We start from the raw sequence: 17823 nt of genomic DNA, 5'->3' as shown, positions 1-17823 counted from the left end.
TGCATGCCATGGTCGGTGTTGAGTTCTTGAGGATTGCATTCCGTTGTCGACTTCTCTTTCACTCGCTTTTTCAAAGTAAGAAGGGGTCGTTGTGACCTAGCTCGAGAGTAGTGCGCTCATTATCTAAAGGATTCCTTATGGGTTCTTTATTCAATACTGAAAAGATCCATTCTTCGTAACTCAAAACGTTTGAGATCTCTATAAATCTCATGAATTAGATGCGAAAAGTTTGGAGTTGGAAAATGGAATTTATTAATAGTTGAAATGAAGAGAAGGAGGTGAATGTTGGGAAATTAAAATATTGAGGACCCACTAAGATAAGAGGTATCAAAATGCATGGAACCCAGCTATAAGTGGTGACACATTTCCTCATTTAATACCATACTTTATCCAAAGGGGTCCATAACCCCATATCTCATGTTAAATCTTTTTCCCAATTACCCCTTTCTTAATTCTACGCTTCAATCTCTCGTTTTTACTTTTAAAATATCTATATTCGAACAATTTCTTTTGTTGTTTAAAAATCGTCGGTTACTCATTGACAGCCAAGCTATCTTGATTCTTGAGTATACGTGAATTCTAGTGCTTGAAAGGAGTAGTATGATTGATTCAAGAAAGCTTCTCACTACTCTTATGGAAGTCGATGGGTTTGTGTGAGATCCCAGGTTGGATGGAGAGAGAAACGAAATATTCCTCATAAGAGTGGAGAAACTTTAACCTAATAGACGCATTTTAAAACCGTGTGGCTGACGGCGATACGTAATGAGCCAAAGCGAATAATATCTACTAGCGGTGGGGTTGGACTGTTACAAATGGTATTAGAACTAGACACCGGGCGGTGTGCCAGCAAGAACACTGGGCCCCCAAAAGAGTTGGATTGTGAGATCCCACATAGGTTCGAGAAGGGAATAAAACACTCTTACAAGGGTGTGGAAACCTCTCCATAGTTGACGCATTTTAAAACCGTGAGACTGACGGTGGTACGAAATGAGCCAAAGCGAATAATATCTATTAGCGGTGGGCTTGGACTGTTACAAATGATATTAGAGCTAGACACCGGGTGGTGTGTCAGCAAGGACACTAGGCCCCCAAGAGGGTTGGATTGTGAGATCCCACATTGGTTGCAGAGAGAGAATGAAACACCCTTATAAAGATGTGGAAACCTCTCCATAGTTGACACGTTTTAAAACCGTGAGGCTAACAACAATACGTAACGAACCAAAACAAACAATATCGACTAGTGGTGGGCTTAGGCTGTTACAGTTTGACTCCTAGACGCAAGCCTTCACCTCCGAAGATGGCGTCCTAAATGCTCAAGCCAAATTCTTGATGATAGTAGTGATATGAATGTTGGATTTGTTTATGTCAAATAAGTCCCTGAACTTTCAAATTTGTATATAATATATTCTTGAATTTTCAACTTCTCACCTAATAAGTCATAGATCACGTAAACACAAAATCAAAAGTTCAAGAACATAGATGAAGTTCACGAACTAAATTTGAACCTAATTGAAAGTGAAAGGTTTAGTTGAAGAAAAAAGATAATAGAAGAACATGTGCTAGGGCCATTTTGTTTCCAATTCTCTTGGTTTAAGATATTAAGGCCAACTTTGGTTCCTATCCCAATCCACATGGGTGTAATCAATGAAAGCTTTTGATATGAAGCCCACTTTTTCCAACCATATCAATATACATTCATCTCAACACACAAATTAGGATATTAATTTATAATATCTCTATTTTCATTCAATATTCCACTTAATTATAAATACAAAAAACTATCAAATGGGTTCGACTACTTTCAATTTTTTTTAGGATACGAAGATTTAAACAATCGACCTTAAAAAAATAAATGGTATAGTTTGTGGGTTTTTTTTATTATTCAAACTTTTAACATTTTTATCGAAGCAATATATATCAATCGATTAAATTAGGTCGAGATTCATGTTCAAAGCGAGTGTGATTAGAGGCGTGGGGGCAAATTCTACCACAACCTACACCTGAGAAACGACCGATTCAAAAAGCAATAGTGCGTCACTCAGCCTCGGGTCCCGTCATAACTCTTTTGGGTCCCCCATTGTCCTCCCTATCATTTTTATTACTCATTCACTCCGTATTATTATATTAACAAAAGTAGTATTTTTCTAAAAATATCTCTATACTATCAAATATTTCCATAATAGCCATTTAATTTTAAAAAGTCTTATCGTTAACATATGAATAACCGTTTATCAATAACTCATAGATTATTTCAAAACTTTTTAATATTATTTTTGAAGGTTTATGAGCATTCTTGAAGCCCGATATGGAAAGGGTATTTTTTATTTTTTATTTTTAAAAAGTTCAAAAGTATTTTTTTTAAAGATTTTTAAAAAATTTAAAGTTTTTTTTTTTTTTTAAAAAATTAAGAGTATTAATAAAACTTTTGAAAATTTAAGAGTGTCCTTAAACATTTATGAAAGCAAAGAAGCATTTTTAAAACTATTTTGAAAAAGTATTTTCCAAACAAAATATTAATGGTTTCATCTAAAGTCAAAATTTAAAGGATTTTTTTTTAATTAATTTAACATATTTTTATTATTGTTGACTAAAAAAATTAAAAATACTTTTAATTTTTAAAATTTTGTCAAAATAACAATTTAGTCTTATTTCCATAATAGTTTACAAATAAAAAAGAAATTAAACAAAAAATTTATTTTAAAAAACATAATAGAAGTTGTTTGCAATATATTAATATATTAATAATCCATTAAATATAAAATTGAATTTTATGTTTAATAAAATTAATTAAAAAAAAAAGTAAATAACACAAAATAACAAAATAAAAAATTAAATAGTGTTAAAATTTAAATATATATATTTTAAATTCTATTTTTTACTAGATTCTTCTTTTTTAAGAAAAAAAAAAAGATACCACTCCACATATTTCCAAATATTAGGTAACAAAAATAATGACACATTTATAAAGAAAATTTGTGATTGGTGGGAATGAAAGGAGGAAGGGAGAAAATTGAATAAGAATTAATTATTAAAATGTTATGTCATTGTATGGTCCATTGACCCTATTAACATAGATAGACTAAGATTTGTATGAGGTAGACACCACACGCACCCAATCGCTAAGCAATAATAACTCAACAGGCCTTCCTGAAATACATCGCTACATTTCACAAATTTGACCTATGGTCCAACCACATCATTTAACCCGCTAAACTACGTTGCTCTCAAGTTGACAACTCTCGATTCTATTCAACACCCACAAACAGATTGGTCAGGTTGATCAAACTACAAAAATATTAACTTACGAACACGCTCGAGTTTAATTTAATATAAATTTTTTATGATTGAGCTACGAAAAATGAAGGTACACCTTGTTGAAATATGAAGTAAGTTTCAATTTTTTAAATTGAAGTGTCGATTTCTCAAAATAAAATTAAAAAAAATAGAGGGGTAAAAGTGGAAAAGTGGTGGGGACAAAGGGGAGAAGCAAGTTGCAAGCACGGCTCTCACTGTAGTTACTCGTTACTATGTATAGTGTAGATAGTACACCATCCTAATTATATCATCCACATTAATTACTATTTTATTTTTTTTATTTTAATTATGAGGGCTATTTTAGTAATTTACTTCACTCTCCTGTCCAATTCATTTATTTTGAATATTTTAATTCTAATTTTAATATGGTTAAATATTCTACCCATTTTAACAAAATATTTGAGTTAAATATATCAATTTTATACTCGATTTGAAAATAAATTATTCATAAATAGATTATTTTAATTATAACTTGTTTTTAATACAATCCATTGATAAAAATAAAATAAATGGATAAAATTAAAATCTTTAATAAAAATAATAAAAATGGTATTTATTAAAAAAGATTGTAAATGGATGTGTTGGAGTGGTTTGACCTATCATTCTAAGTCAAACCAACTTAATAATTATTAATAATTATTAGATGATGATGACAGTGATAACAATAATAGATAACAGTAGTCTTATAACGTTTTATATTCAAGATTTTGATCAGGATTAGAAATTTTGATTTAACTTAATGTTTTTAATTTATGTGTTTTTTTAAAAAAATTCAATTAGTTTGAACGTTTTCTTAGCCATCTTATTATTAAGACTGCTCTCATTCGGGATGGGATTTGGATTCATTTAGGTATGAGGGAGAATTTAATTAAAAAATAAAATTATATATAAAAAAAAGAGTGGAAATTTAGAAAATAAAGAGAGGAGGGTATTGCAGAAAGAATTCAGAAATCCTTGTTATCTCTTCTCGCCTTCCTTTTGTTCTCATCGTCCTCGCCATTAAAATTCTGACACTTTCTCTCTCATCCGAATAAAACCCTTTCTCTTTCTCTCTCTAGCTCGCTCTACAGTGCCCTTTCTGCTTTTTCTTCTCCCTCAGATGAAAAAGACAGCAAAAAATAATGGCGGTTGTGCGTTGATTGATTGGAGCAAAGCGTCCTGACCCATAAAGCAGGAAAATAAAAAGAGAAAAAAAATTAAATAAAGGAAACATTTGGAGCAGAGCAGAAACAGAGGAGTCAGAGGCAGAGTGAGAGAGAGCTTGGGAGAATGGTAAAGCAACAGTGGTTCTAGGAGAGAGCTTAGCTTAGCATAGCTCAGCCTGAAACATTTGTTTTAGTACTCTCAACACCATTATTCAACCCATTACCCCCTTCTATTTCCATTATCCAGAACAGAGCTGAGAAACCCCCGACCAGAGGAGCTTGTTTTGATGTTATTTCATATTTTGTTGTTTTTGTTTTGGTGGGTTTTCGTTTCTCTTACTAGTTCCTCATCCCCCTTTGTGTAGAACCCACTAATCGCCTAGTGCTTTATGGGTTCTTGTTAATATCAGAAATGAACATGGTGGGTGGGAGGGTTGCTATTCTTTGGTGTTCTTCTTCTTTGAGATCTGGGTTTTTTCCCCTTCTACTAAATATCGCAAGCTTTCATGTTCTTACCTGAAGATCTGGTGGTTCCTTGGCGTTTCTGGATCTTTAACTCTGTAATAATCCCAGTTCGAGAACCCTTTGAGAATCTGTAATCTCTGGGCCTGGACTTGGGTTTTGTGAAGCTCAATCTGCTGGGTTTTTCTTCTAATTGTAAATTAAAGATTGGTGAAATCTTGGGGGGAGCGTTGGCGCTGATTTGAAGCTTCGGATGAGGCCCAAAACCACTTTGTTCTGTTGCGAAACCGGCTTCGGTTGAGGATTCTAGAGTGGCCACCAAGTTTCTGTTACTGTACAATTTGCAGCTCGTTTAGCTTGAAATTGCAATGGCGCTTTAGTTTGAGTCTTCTGGGTTGCGGATGTGTTCTTGGAAACCGCATTAGCTCTTTATTTATCTCTTCCATTTAAGCTTTGAATTGAGTAGTTTCTTCGGGAATGAGGCTCTCTGCGGCTGGTTTTAGTCCTCAGCCGCCGGAAGGTACGCATACTTCGAACTGCTTTCCCTGAATTTTGTCTGCAACTCCTCATCGATTCATACCCTTAACGTTCTCATTCTTCCTTTTTGGACCAACTGCGGAGACTTTCATTTTATACTCGTTTTTTGACCTTGGATTTTGCAGCATCATGCTAGATTTATGTCATTTTCCTGCCCTTTGGAGTCTTGTTTAATATTTTCATTCTCTTTTCTCTTCTCTCTCTCCAATTGAGTGGTCCAGCCATGGGATTTCCCAATTGGAAGCATTGGCCTTTTTTATGAAATTGACATCAATTTTGCAGGCGAGAGAAGGGTCCTGAATTCCGAGCTTTGGCATGCGTGCGCGGGTCCTCTTGTTTCTCTGCCGGCTGTTGGCACTCGCGTTGTTTACTTCCCTCAAGGTCATAGTGAGCAGGTAACCAAACTCCTCCATGATATCAATCTGTTTTGCTTGCTATCTTCTGGAGATTCATATGATATCTCATCTGGGCTTTGACATAAGACACTTAACTATGCATTTGATTGTTGTTCATTGACAAATTCTTCATTTCTAATGCTTTTAAGCTTATACTCACTTGTTTTCTATCTAGGTTGCTGCATCTACCAACAAAGAGGTCGATGCCCAGATCCCGAATTACCCGAGTTTACCGCCACAACTCATCTGTCAGCTTCATAACCTCACAATGCATGTAAGGCTTGATATTTGGTTCCTCTGGGTCTGGTTATTGTTAGAATTGGTCAATCCATTAGAATAGCTTGAAGTTAGTCATGCCATAAGAATAGGCTTACTTCGTTAGTTTCCTATGAAATCGGATCTATTAGTTAATCTTTTGCCAATATAAATAGAATATGTCCTCAATAGTGTGAGGCACAGTTTTGCATAAACTTGATATGGTATCAGAGCCGAAATAAGATCCACGAGATCCATAGCCTCTGCTGTTAGACATGTCAATCCCAAACAACACAATGTCTTCTCCGTCGATCAGTCAGGTGATTAGTGTTAAGCTTACACAAGAAAATTATCTACTGTGGTCTACCCAAATCCTTCCCTACTTGCGTAGCCAAAACCTTGTTGGTTTTGTGGATGGATCCATGCCTGCACCAAGCCAGACGATCGCCGTTGAACCAAGTGAAGAAACAGGGAATCGCAAAATTATCATCAACCCTGAGTTCACAGTCTGGTACCCCCAGGACCAGCTGGTACTCAGCCTCATCAACTCATCAGTCACTGAGGAGGTTCTCAGCACGATGGTTGGAATCACCACTGCACGAGAAGCCTGGATTACGCTGGAGCGACAATTTGCTTCCACATCTCGAGCAAGAGCAATGCAGATCCGTATGGAACTCTCTACTATCCAGAAAAAGGACATGACAATTGCTGACTACTTTCGTAAAGTAAAACATCTTGGTGATACACTTGCTGCCATTGGCAAGCGAATAGAGGATGAAGAACTCATCGCCTACATGCTGCAAGGACTTGGTCCAGATTATGATCCTCTAGTCACAAGCATTACAACCAGAACAGATGTATACACTGTCAGCGACGTGTATGCTCACATGCTGAGCTATGAGATGCGGCACTTGCGTAAGGGTACATTTGAGCAACTTTCATCTGCTAACAATGTCAATAGGATATCCATTCGTGGAGGTGCCAATGGAGGTCGAGGTAGTCGCGGTCGTAGTCGTCAGTTAAATAGTGGTCATGGACAATCAAGGCGTACTGTGAACAATCCTGGACGTCAACCATCAAAGACACAAAGCAGCTCAGGCATTGTCTGTCAGATTTGTGGTAAGCCCAATCACGATGCTTTGCAATGCTGGCACAGATTTGATCAGGCATATCAAGCCGAAAATAATCTCAAACAAGCAGCTTTGGCAACAAGTGGATACACTAGTGACACAAACTGGTATGTTGACACTGGAGCCACAGATCATATCACCAATGACCTAGAGAGGCTTACCACCAGAGAACGCTACACTGGCACCGACCAAATTCAGGTTGCAAATGGCGCAGGTTTGTCTATCTCTCATATTGGGAATTCATTAATTTCTGGTTCATCTCTTGTTCTGAAACATATCCTATATGTTCCTAAAATCAATAAGCACCTAATTTCAGTACAAAGACTAGCATCTGATAATAATGCTGTTGTAGAATTTCACCCAAACTATTTTTTGGTTAAGGACCGAGTCACGAAGAAACTCCTGCTCCACGGTAGATGTAAGAATGGCCTATACGTTCTACCGCATAATTTCAGTCAAGCCTTGCTGACAGCCAAACTTTCGAAAGAACAATGGCACAGAAGGCTAGGGCACCCTGCATCTCCAATTACCATTAGAATTCTACAAGATAATAATTTAGCTATAGATACTAATATTCCCTCTTCCTCAATTTGTAATGCTTGTCAATTAGGGAAAGCACATCAATTGCCATTTGGTTCTTCTCAGCATGTATCTACAGCACCCCTTCAATTAATTCACACTGATGTATGGGGTCCATCCATTGCGTCAGTAAATAATTCCAAATATTATGTTTCCTTTGTTGATGATTTTAGTCGTTATGTTTGGATTTACTTTCTGAGATGCAAATCTGATGTTGAGTCTGTGTTCCTTCAATTTCAAAAACATGTTGAAACTATGCTAAATACCAAAATTCGCTCCGTCCAATCAGATTGGGGGGGTGAATACCATCGGTTACACAATTATTTCAAATCCACAGGCATTGAACATCATATCTCCTGTCCTCACACACACCAGCAGAATGGGTTAGTCGAAAGAAAACACAGACACATTGTAGAAACTGGCCTTGCTTTACTCGCTCAAGCCAACATGCCTCTATCCTACTGGGATGAAGCTTTCAACACAGCTTGCTTTCTTATAAATAGAATGCCCAGCCGAACCATACAACAAGACACACCACTTCATAAATTGTTTGGTAAAAGTCCAGACTACTCCATGCTTAGGGTGTTTGGCTGTGCTTGCTGGCCTAATTTAAGGCCTTACAACAACAAGAAACTGAGTTTCAGAACTACTAGATGTATATTCTTGGGTTATAGTTCTTCTCATAAGGGATATAAATGCTTAAATAGAAGTACAGGACGTATTTACATCTCTAGAGACGTGGTTTTCGATGAAAATATTTTTCCTTTTGAAGAATCTAAGCCACCAAACAAAACCACAAATCCACATCATCCTGTTCTACTTCCAGCCTTAGCCAAACTTGCTAGTTTTTACACTGAAAATGCTCTTACAGATATTGAACCAGTTGTTAGTAATTCCCATATGAATGATGGTCAAACTGATAATATTGCTAGTGACAACTTGTCTGGTGTCAGCTTATCTTCTGCAGATAATACAAGAAGTTCAGAGGAAATTGCAGAATATGAAGCTGAGAGCAGTTCGATCAATGCTCAAAACCAAACTCATGAACATGTGTCTGATCAACCAACTGAAGCAGCTAGTCAACATCCAATGCGAACAAGGTTGAGAAATAACATTGTACAAGCTAAACAATTCACTGATGGAACTATCAGATATTCAGAAACCTCAAGAAAATTCGCAAGCGCTGTAACTATCACAACTCCGATCATAGAGACTGCTACTGAACCTCGAAACCTGCAGGAAGCCATGCAACATCCAAGATGGAGAGGAGCAATGAATGATGAGCTCTCAGCGCTAAAACGAAATGCCACTTGGGATCTAGTTCCACCCAAACCTGGAATAAATCTCATTGATAGTAAATGGGTGTATAAAGTGAAAAGAAAAGCAGATGGGTCAGTTGAAAGATTAAAAGCAAGATTAGTTGCCAAAGGATTCAAGCAAAGATTTGGTGTTGATTACACTGATACTTTTAGCCCTGTGATCAAACCGTCAACAATCAGGGTCATTCTTTCGCTAGCAGTAACCAAGGGCTGGAATATGAGACAAGTTGATATCCAAAATGCATTTTTGCATGGAATTCTGAAAGAGGAAGTGTACATGCGACAACCACCAGGATTTCAAGACTCAGCCAAACCAAAGAATTACATATGCAAGCTCAAGAAAGCCCTTTATGGCCTGAAACAAGCCCCAAAAGCTTGGCATTCAAGGTTGACTGGAAAACTTATTGAGTTAGGCTTCAAGGCTTCAGTAGCTGATTCATCTCTTTTTATTCTCAAAAACAGAGAGATAACTATCTATATGCTCATCTATGTTGATGATATAATTATTGTGAGCTCCTCTGATCAAGCAACCGAAAGGTTGATTCAGAAATTGAAAATAGATTTTGCAGTAAAAGATTTGGGTGGTCTTGAGTATTTTCTGGGTATTGAAGTCAAGAAAACACGAGATGGTATCATACTGTCACAGAGACGATATGCCTTAGATTTGTTGAAAAGAGTAAACATGGAAAAATGCAAACCTATGTCTACACCAATGGGTTCTGCTGAAAAATTATTCAGAGAACAAGGAATACCCTTATCAGCTGAAGAACAATTCAAATACAGAAGTACAGTGGGAGCACTACAATATTTGACAATGACTAGGCCTGATTTGGCATTTGCTGTCAATAAAGTGTGTCAATATCTTCATACACCTACTGATGCTCATTGGGGTGCTGTGAAGAGAATTCTTCGTTATGTTAAAGGCACACTAGCATTAGGAGTGAAAATTCAGAAATCAACCATGATGTTGTCGGGGTTTTCTGATGCTGATTGGGCTGGTTGTCCCGATGATCGACGTTCAACTAGCGGCTTTGCTGTATTTCTTGGAGCAAATCTAATCTCATGGAGTTCCAGAAAACAGGCTACAGTGTCAAGATCAAGCACCGAAGCAGAATACAAGGCCATTGCGAATCTTACTGCAGAAATGATTTGGATCAAGTCATTACTGAAGGAACTGGGCGTGTATCAATCAAAGGCTCCTCGCCTCTGGTGTGACAACCTCGGAGCTACATATTTAACTTCAAATCCAGTATTTCATGCTAGAACGAAACATATTGAAGTTGATTTTCATTTTGTTCGAGAACAAGTAGCACGTAAAGCAATGGAAGTTCGGTTCATTTCATCAAGTGATCAAGTAGCTGATATCCTGACAAAACCACTGTCTAAAACTCCTTTTACTACACATTGTAACAATCTCAACATGTACAAGACTTGTTGGGATTGAAGGGGACTGTTAGAATTGGTCAATCCATTAGAATAGCTTGAAGTTAGTCATGCCATAAGAATAGGCTTACTTCGTTAGTTTCCTATGAAATCGGATCTATTAGTTAATCTTTTGCCAATATAAATAGAATATGTCCTCAATAGTGTGAGGCACAGTTTTGCATAAACTTGATAGTTATTATAGGCCATGCTTCATTTTAACTTATGAGCGTTTGAACTTCAGGCAGATGCTGAGACAGATGAAGTATATGCACAGATGACTCTGCAACCCTTGAGTGCTGTAGGACACTTTCTCATTTCTGGCATTTGATGATTACTTGGCCTCACAGTTTTGATTTTGAGTATGAATTATTACTTTGTTATGCAGCAAGAATTGAAAGAAGCCTACCTTCCAGCTGAGTTGGGGTCTCCAAGTAGGCAGCCAACGAATTACTTTTGCAAAACTTTGACAGCCAGTGATACGAGCACACATGGCGGTTTTTCTGTTCCTCGTCGTGCTGCCGAAAAAGTATTCCCCCCTTTGGTAAGGACACTTTAAAAGTCTTGCAGTGGTCATTGCAAATGATAGTTCATGATTTCTTCTGATGATATTGGTGCAATGCAGGACTTCTCCATGCAGCCCCCAGCTCAAGAGCTGATAGCGAGGGACTTACATGATAATGAATGGAAATTTAGACATATATTTCGTGGTGGGTATTCATTTCTTCTTTGCTTCAAATATATATGAAGTTGGGCTTGGTGAAATGGAGAGCTGGCTTCCATGTTTTAGCTTAATCGCCTCGACGTTCTTGATATCTTTGTTGCAGGCCAGCCTAAAAGACACCTTCTAACAACTGGATGGAGTGTGTTCGTGAGTGCTAAAAGACTTGTTGCTGGTGATGCTGTTCTTTTTATCTGGTATGCATGCAGTGTTAACTCATTTTTTTAGTTCTTTCTCTTGGTTTTTCATGGCATGATTGCTTAAACTTTTGGTTGGAGTGTGGTGAGATCATTGATCATGTACATTTCTTCTTGGTTCATTGTTTGTGTGAGATCCCACGTCAGTTGGAGAGGGGAACAAAACATTCCTTATAAGGGTGTGGAAACCTCTTCCTAGCATGCGCGGGAAGTCTGGAAGGGATAGCCCAAAAAAGACAATATCTGCTAGCGGTGGGCTTGGACTGTTACAAATGGTATTAGAGCCAGACATCGAACGGTGTCGTAGCTTTACTGATTAAGAGGATGAATGAATTGTCAGTATATAAGCCTGAAAGAGAAAGCCCAAAAAGGATAATATCTGCTAGCGGTGGGCTTGGGCCGTTACAAATAGTATAAAAGCAAGACACCAGGCGATATGCCAGCGAGAACGCTGGTCCCTAAGTGGGTGGATTGTGAGATCTCACATGAGTTGGAGAGAGGAATGAAACATTCCCTATAAGGGTGTGAAACCTCTCTCTAGCAGACGCGTTTATAACCTTGATGGGAACCCCAGAAAGGAAAGCCTAAAGAGGACAATATGCTTGCGGTGGGCTGTGCTGTGCTGTTACAATTCTTGATAATCATTTAATGTCAATCAACCAAAGATTTCTTATGCTATCTGCTATAAAATCATTATCTATGCAATGCTGACCTTATGTTCTTCAGGAATGAGAAGAATCAGTTACTCCTCGGAATCAGGCGTGCAAGTCGACCGCAAACCGTGATGCCTTCATCTGTTTTGTCAAGTGATAGTATGCATTTGGGGCTTCTTGCTGCAGCAGCTCATGCAGCTGCTACCAACAGTCGATTTACCATATTTTTTAACCCAAGGTCTGAAGTTTCTTTGAATACGAATTCTTGATCTTTTAGTCTACATGTTCTTACACTATAAGTTGGATTTCTTATCAGAGCTAGCCCTTCAGAGTTTGTCATACCACTCACTAAATACGTGAAGGCTGTCTACCATACTCGTGTTTCTGTTGGTATGCGCTTTAGGATGCTGTTTGAAACGGAAGAATCGAGTGTTCGTCGGTAGGTTCGGAATGTTAGATCTATATCCTCTATGTGTATCTTTCTAGCTGCATTTTAGTTTCGCTGCAGTTTGCTTTCAGCTTCTTTAGTTGAGTACCGACGTTTCGATAACTGGGATTCGATGCGTATTCATATTTTCGTAATATTTCTTCGGTGTATACAGCTACATGGGCACAATCACTGGCATTAGTGACTTGGATCCTGTAAGATGGCAAAACTCACATTGGCGCTCGGTCAAGGTTAGTAAGCACAGTTTCGATCTGATGTGGTCTCAACCAGTTTTTGAGTTTTCGATCTATAAATCACGAACTTCCCTTTAATAAGCTGACCTATGCAGGTTGGCTGGGACGAATCAACAGCAGGAGAGCGGCAGCCAAGAGTGTCCTTGTGGGAAATTGAACCACTGACAACATTTCCAATGTATCCATCTCCATTTCCACTTCGGCTGAAGCGACCATGGCCAACGGGACTGCCTTCGTTCGGTAAGTTAGCACCATCACTCCTGCATCAACAATGTGTCAACATGACTGCATTTTACTTTCTGTTCTTCCTGGTATTTTGATATAGGCAATGAAATCCATACTCATGTTAAGTCCTCTATATGTTTCTCTCTTAGGCATCAAGGATAGCGACCTCGGAATGAATTCTCCGTTCATGTGGCTACGGGGAGATAATTGTCTAAACTTTCAGGGAAACGGGGTGTCACCGTGGATGCAGCCAAGGCTTGATACATCCATGATGGCAATGCAACCTGACATGTACCAAGCCATGGCTACTGCAGCTCTTCAGGAGATGAGGGCAATCGATTATTCGAAAATAGCACCTGCATCTGTTCTGCAATTCCAGCAGTCCCAAGGGCTTCCTTGTCAGTCTTCTTCCTTAATGCAGCCTCAGATGATGCATCAGTCTCAACCCCAGCAGGCGTTTCTACAATCTATTCAAGAAAACCAGCAGCATCATCTTCAGCCACAATTGCAGCCCCAGCAATTCAATAATCAACAACAGCAACCAAGGCAGCCACAGCCACCGCAACTCGATCATCAGCAGATTCCTTGTACGATACCGGCGGCTATATCTCAGTTTGCTTCATGTTCTCAATCCCAGTTGCCGTCCCTGCAAACCATCCCTTCCCTTTGCCAACAACCGAGTTTTTCCGACTCCAATTGTAACCCTGTAACTACTACTGTTTCCCCATTGCATAGCCTTGCGGGGTCGTCATCTGTTCAAGACGAATCGTCTCAGCTGCTTAACCTTCAAAGAGCAAATTCAATAATTCCTTCAGCTGGCTGGCCAGCAAAGAGAGCTGCTATTGACCCTCTCACTACTGGAGCTTCTCAATATTTTCTGCCTCAAGGGGAAATTTTGGGAACATCACAGAGTAGTATTCCTCAGAATACAGTGGCATTGCCACCCTTCCCTGGAAGGGAGTGTTCTAACGGTGACCGAGACGACGGTTCTGATCCACAAAACCATGTTTTATTTGGTGTGAATATAGAGTCTTCATCCCTTCTAATGCAGAATGGGGCGTCACACCTTAGGGGAGTCGGCAACGACAGTGCTTCTACAACTCTACCTTTTTCTTCCAATTATATGAGCACTGCTGGTACCGATTTTTCTGTGAATCCAACCATGACATCCTCAAATTGCATCGACGAGTCGGGTTTCCTGCAGTCTCATGAAAATGTGGGCCAAGTAAACCACCCACCCAATGGAACCTTTGTCAAGGTGATACAACATTAGTTTACATACTTGTTTACATGGTGTACTATATAATGTGGCCTTGTTAGTATATGCTGAATCCATCTGGCCACACATTTTACGTACAGGTTCACAAGTCAGGGACCTACAGTAGGTCGTTAGATATAACCAAATTCAACAGCTATCCTGAGCTACGCAGCGAGCTTGCTTGCATGTTTGGCCTAGAAGGCGAGTTGGAGGATCCTTTGAGATCAGGCTGGCAGCTTGTATTCGTTGACCGGGAGAATGACGTTCTTCTCCTTGGTGATGGCCCGTGGCCGTAAGTGTTGCTTGGCCCTTCTCCATAACTTCCATCATTAGTATTTGGTTTATTTGTTGTTGCTTTTAGTGAATAATGTGGGGCATCTGTATGAAGCATGAATTCTTTTATGCATATCAGGGAGTTTGTAAGCAGTGTGTGGTGTATCAAAATACTTTCACCAGAAGAAGTTCATGAAATGGGCAAACGAGGTTTAGAACTTCTGAACTCTGTGCCAATTCAGAGGCTCTCAAACAGTACCTGTGACGACTACGGTAGCCGACAGGACTCGAGAAATTTAGTTTCAGGGATAACCTCTGTCGGGCCTCTCGACTACTGAATGACTTACCTGGTTACAATCTTTCTCTCCTTTAATTTTAGCAGTTTCTTTAAATTATTCTTCATATGAGGTTGTGGAAAAAGCTACAGAAATCTAGTTTGATGCTTATGAGCTAGTACTGTAATTATACATTTTCGTTTTTCTGTTCTGTACTATCTTATATTGACTATACACTAGTATTAGGACAATCCATATTTCATTCCAACAAGACTTGAGTTTCGTTTGTAATGACTCAAATTGTATAAGTAAGAGATTTCATATTTCATGTTGTTTTGAGAAACTCTTCACTAAAGGAATGCTATCAGTTGAACCATCTCTTGTGGTTTTTTGAGCTTCTAAGATTTGTTGAATTCCAAATCAAAAGTGTATGTGTAAGTGAGATTGTGAGATCACACGTCGATTGGAGAGGGAAAAGAAGTGCACAAGTGATGCATAAATGAGATCGTGAGATCCCATGTCGGTGGGGGAAAGAAGCATTCTTTATAAGGGTGTAGAAACCTTCCTAGCAGATGCGTTTTAAAAACCTTGAGGGAAAGTCCTAAGAGGACAATATCTCTTTCAATGACTAGTTGTCGGTTGTGAGCTTGAGCTGTTACAAATGGTATCAGAGCCAGACATCGGATGGTGTGCCAGCGAGGACACTGAGTCTCGAAGGGGGTGGACATTGGGCGGTGTGCCAGCGAGGATGCTGGGTGTCACAATCGCACTTTTGATGGCAGCGGACTTGCGATTGTGCGACACTCACTTTTCAACGACATGTGAGCTAAGCCAATTCGTTCGTGCGTCGCCTACGGCCAAGCAACGTATGCTCAAGCCTCTGGCCTCGGTTTTAAGAGAAGGTTTTAGAAAACGAGGGCAGAGAGATTTTTGAAAGAGACGTTATATAAGCAAGCAAGAGAGAAATAACAACGGCTCACAGTATATAACCTTGGGTAGGGAGAAGTTGACAACTAGTCGTAACCCCCTATAGTACATTCTGAGGCATTTCATGTCTGACAGGCCTAAACATGATGTTTCTGAAACGTCATACTTCCTAGAAATACAAAAGTAAAACATTAGAATATGAAAAGACATAAAGGGTTGGGCTTGTCATGGGCATGCGGCCATGAGCAACATGCCTTAGACGAGCATGACCGTGACACTNTGGCTGGCCAGCAAAGAGAGCTGCTATTGACCCTCTCACTACTGGAGCTTCTCAATATTTTCTGCCTCAAGGGGAAATTTTGGGAACATCACAGAGTAGTATTCCTCAGAATACAGTGGCATTGCCACCCTTCCCTGGAAGGGAGTGTTCTAACGGTGACCGAGACGACGGTTCTGATCCACAAAACCATGTTTTATTTGGTGTGAATATAGAGTCTTCATCCCTTCTAATGCAGAATGGGGCGTCACACCTTAGGGGAGTCGGCAACGACAGTGCTTCTACAACTCTACCTTTTTCTTCCAATTATATGAGCACTGCTGGTACCGATTTTTCTGTGAATCCAACCATGACATCCTCAAATTGCATCGACGAGTCGGGTTTCCTGCAGTCTCATGAAAATGTGGGCCAAGTAAACCACCCACCCAATGGAACCTTTGTCAAGGTGATACAACATTAGTTTACATACTTGTTTACATGGTGTACTATATAATGTGGCCTTGTTAGTATATGCTGAATCCATCTGGCCACACATTTTACGTACAGGTTCACAAGTCAGGGACCTACAGTAGGTCGTTAGATATAACCAAATTCAACAGCTATCCTGAGCTACGCAGCGAGCTTGCTTGCATGTTTGGCCTAGAAGGCGAGTTGGAGGATCCTTTGAGATCAGGCTGGCAGCTTGTATTCGTTGACCGGGAGAATGACGTTCTTCTCCTTGGTGATGGCCCGTGGCCGTAAGTGTTGCTTGGCCCTTCTCCATAACTTCCATCATTAGTATTTGGTTTATTTGTTGTTGCTTTTAGTGAATAATGTGGGGCATCTGTATGAAGCATGAATTCTTTTATGCATATCAGGGAGTTTGTAAGCAGTGTGTGGTGTATCAAAATACTTTCACCAGAAGAAGTTCATGAAATGGGCAAACGAGGTTTAGAACTTCTGAACTCTGTGCCAATTCAGAGGCTCTCAAACAGTACCTGTGACGACTACGGTAGCCGACAGGACTCGAGAAATTTAGTTTCAGGGATAACCTCTGTCGGGCCTCTCGACTACTGAATGACTTACCTGGTTACAATCTTTCTCTCCTTTAATTTTAGCAGTTTCTTTAAATTATTCTTCATATGAGGTTGTGGAAAAAGCTACAGAAATCTAGTTTGATGCTTATGAGCTAGTACTGTAATTATACATTTTCGTTTTTCTGTTCTGTACTATCTTATATTGACTATACACTAGTATTAGGACAATCCATATTTCATTCCAACAAGACTTGAGTTTCGTTTGTAATGACTCAAATTGTATAAGTAAGAGATTTCATATTTCATGTTGTTTTGAGAAACTCTTCACTAAAGGAATGCTATCAGTTGAACCATCTCTTGTGGTTTTTTGAGCTTCTAAGATTTGTTGAATTCCAAATCAAAAGTGTATGTGTAAGTGAGATTGTGAGATCACACGTCGATTGGAGAGGGAAAAGAAGTGCACAAGTGATGCATAAATGAGATCGTGAGATCCCATGTCGGTGGGGGAAAGAAGCATTCTTTATAAGGGTGTAGAAACCTTCCTAGCAGATGCGTTTTAAAAACCTTGAGGGAAAGTCCTAAGAGGACAATATCTCTTTCAATGACTAGTTGTCGGTTGTGAGCTTGAGCTGTTACAAATGGTATCAGAGCCAGACATCGGATGGTGTGCCAGCGAGGACACTGAGTCTCGAAGGGGGTGGACATTGGGCGGTGTGCCAGCGAGGATGCTGGGTGTCACAATCGCACTTTTGATGGCAGCG

General features: G+C 39.2%; 1 protein-coding gene and 1 non-coding gene across 4 annotated transcripts; both read left to right on the top strand.

Moving 5' to 3' along the window:
* Positions 1-4274: 4274 nt before the first annotated feature.
* Positions 4275-17378, top strand: LOC111782545 (auxin response factor 6-like). 3 transcript variants are annotated; one of them, XM_023663311.1, is made up of 15 exons: positions 4275-5442; positions 5742-5854; positions 6030-6128; positions 10804-10860; positions 10948-11103; positions 11185-11269; positions 11387-11477; positions 12204-12368; positions 12447-12569; positions 12733-12808; positions 12907-13051; positions 13186-13852; positions 16050-16491; positions 16593-16783; positions 16904-17378. In XM_023663311.1, exons 1-15 carry the CDS (start codon positions 5400-5402, stop codon positions 17100-17102), a joined length of 2652 nt encoding a protein of 883 aa, XP_023519079.1. In that variant the 5' UTR covers positions 4275-5399; the 3' UTR covers positions 17103-17378. The 3 variants fall into 3 exon arrangements, with proteins under 3 accessions (XP_023519079.1, XP_023519080.1, XP_023519078.1); XM_023663312.1 differs by having other exon boundaries at positions 13186-13928; positions 16126-16491; XM_023663310.1 differs by lacking the exons at positions 16050-16491; positions 16593-16783; positions 16904-17378 and adding exons at positions 14396-14586; positions 14707-15181 and having other exon boundaries at positions 13186-14294.
* LOC111783741 lies at positions 6874-7009 on the top strand. The gene has a single exon (XR_002813423.1). It is a non-coding gene; the product is annotated as a small nucleolar RNA Z247 (small nucleolar RNA).
* Positions 17379-17823: the final 445 nt, after the last annotated feature.

This window comes from Cucurbita pepo, chromosome LG20 (assembly GCF_002806865.2).
Source record: "Cucurbita pepo subsp. pepo cultivar mu-cu-16 chromosome LG20, ASM280686v2, whole genome shotgun sequence".
NCBI lineage: Eukaryota > Viridiplantae > Streptophyta > Magnoliopsida > Cucurbitales > Cucurbitaceae > Cucurbita > Cucurbita pepo.
This window is presented reverse-complemented; position numbering and strand designations above follow the sequence as displayed.

Excerpts from the sequence above, each read along its gene's own strand:
- LOC111782545 (XM_023663311.1), top strand. The coding sequence starts at position 5,400 with ATGAGGCTCTCTGCGGCTGGTTTTAGTCCTCAGCCGCCGGAAG. Across the intron at positions 11,270-11,386 it reads ATTTAGACATATATTTCGTG|GCCAGCCTAAAAGACACCTT; the intron begins GTGGGTATTCAT and ends TCTTTGTTGCAG. Across the intron at positions 12,369-12,446 it reads ACCATATTTTTTAACCCAAG|AGCTAGCCCTTCAGAGTTTG; the intron begins GTCTGAAGTTTC and ends ATTTCTTATCAG.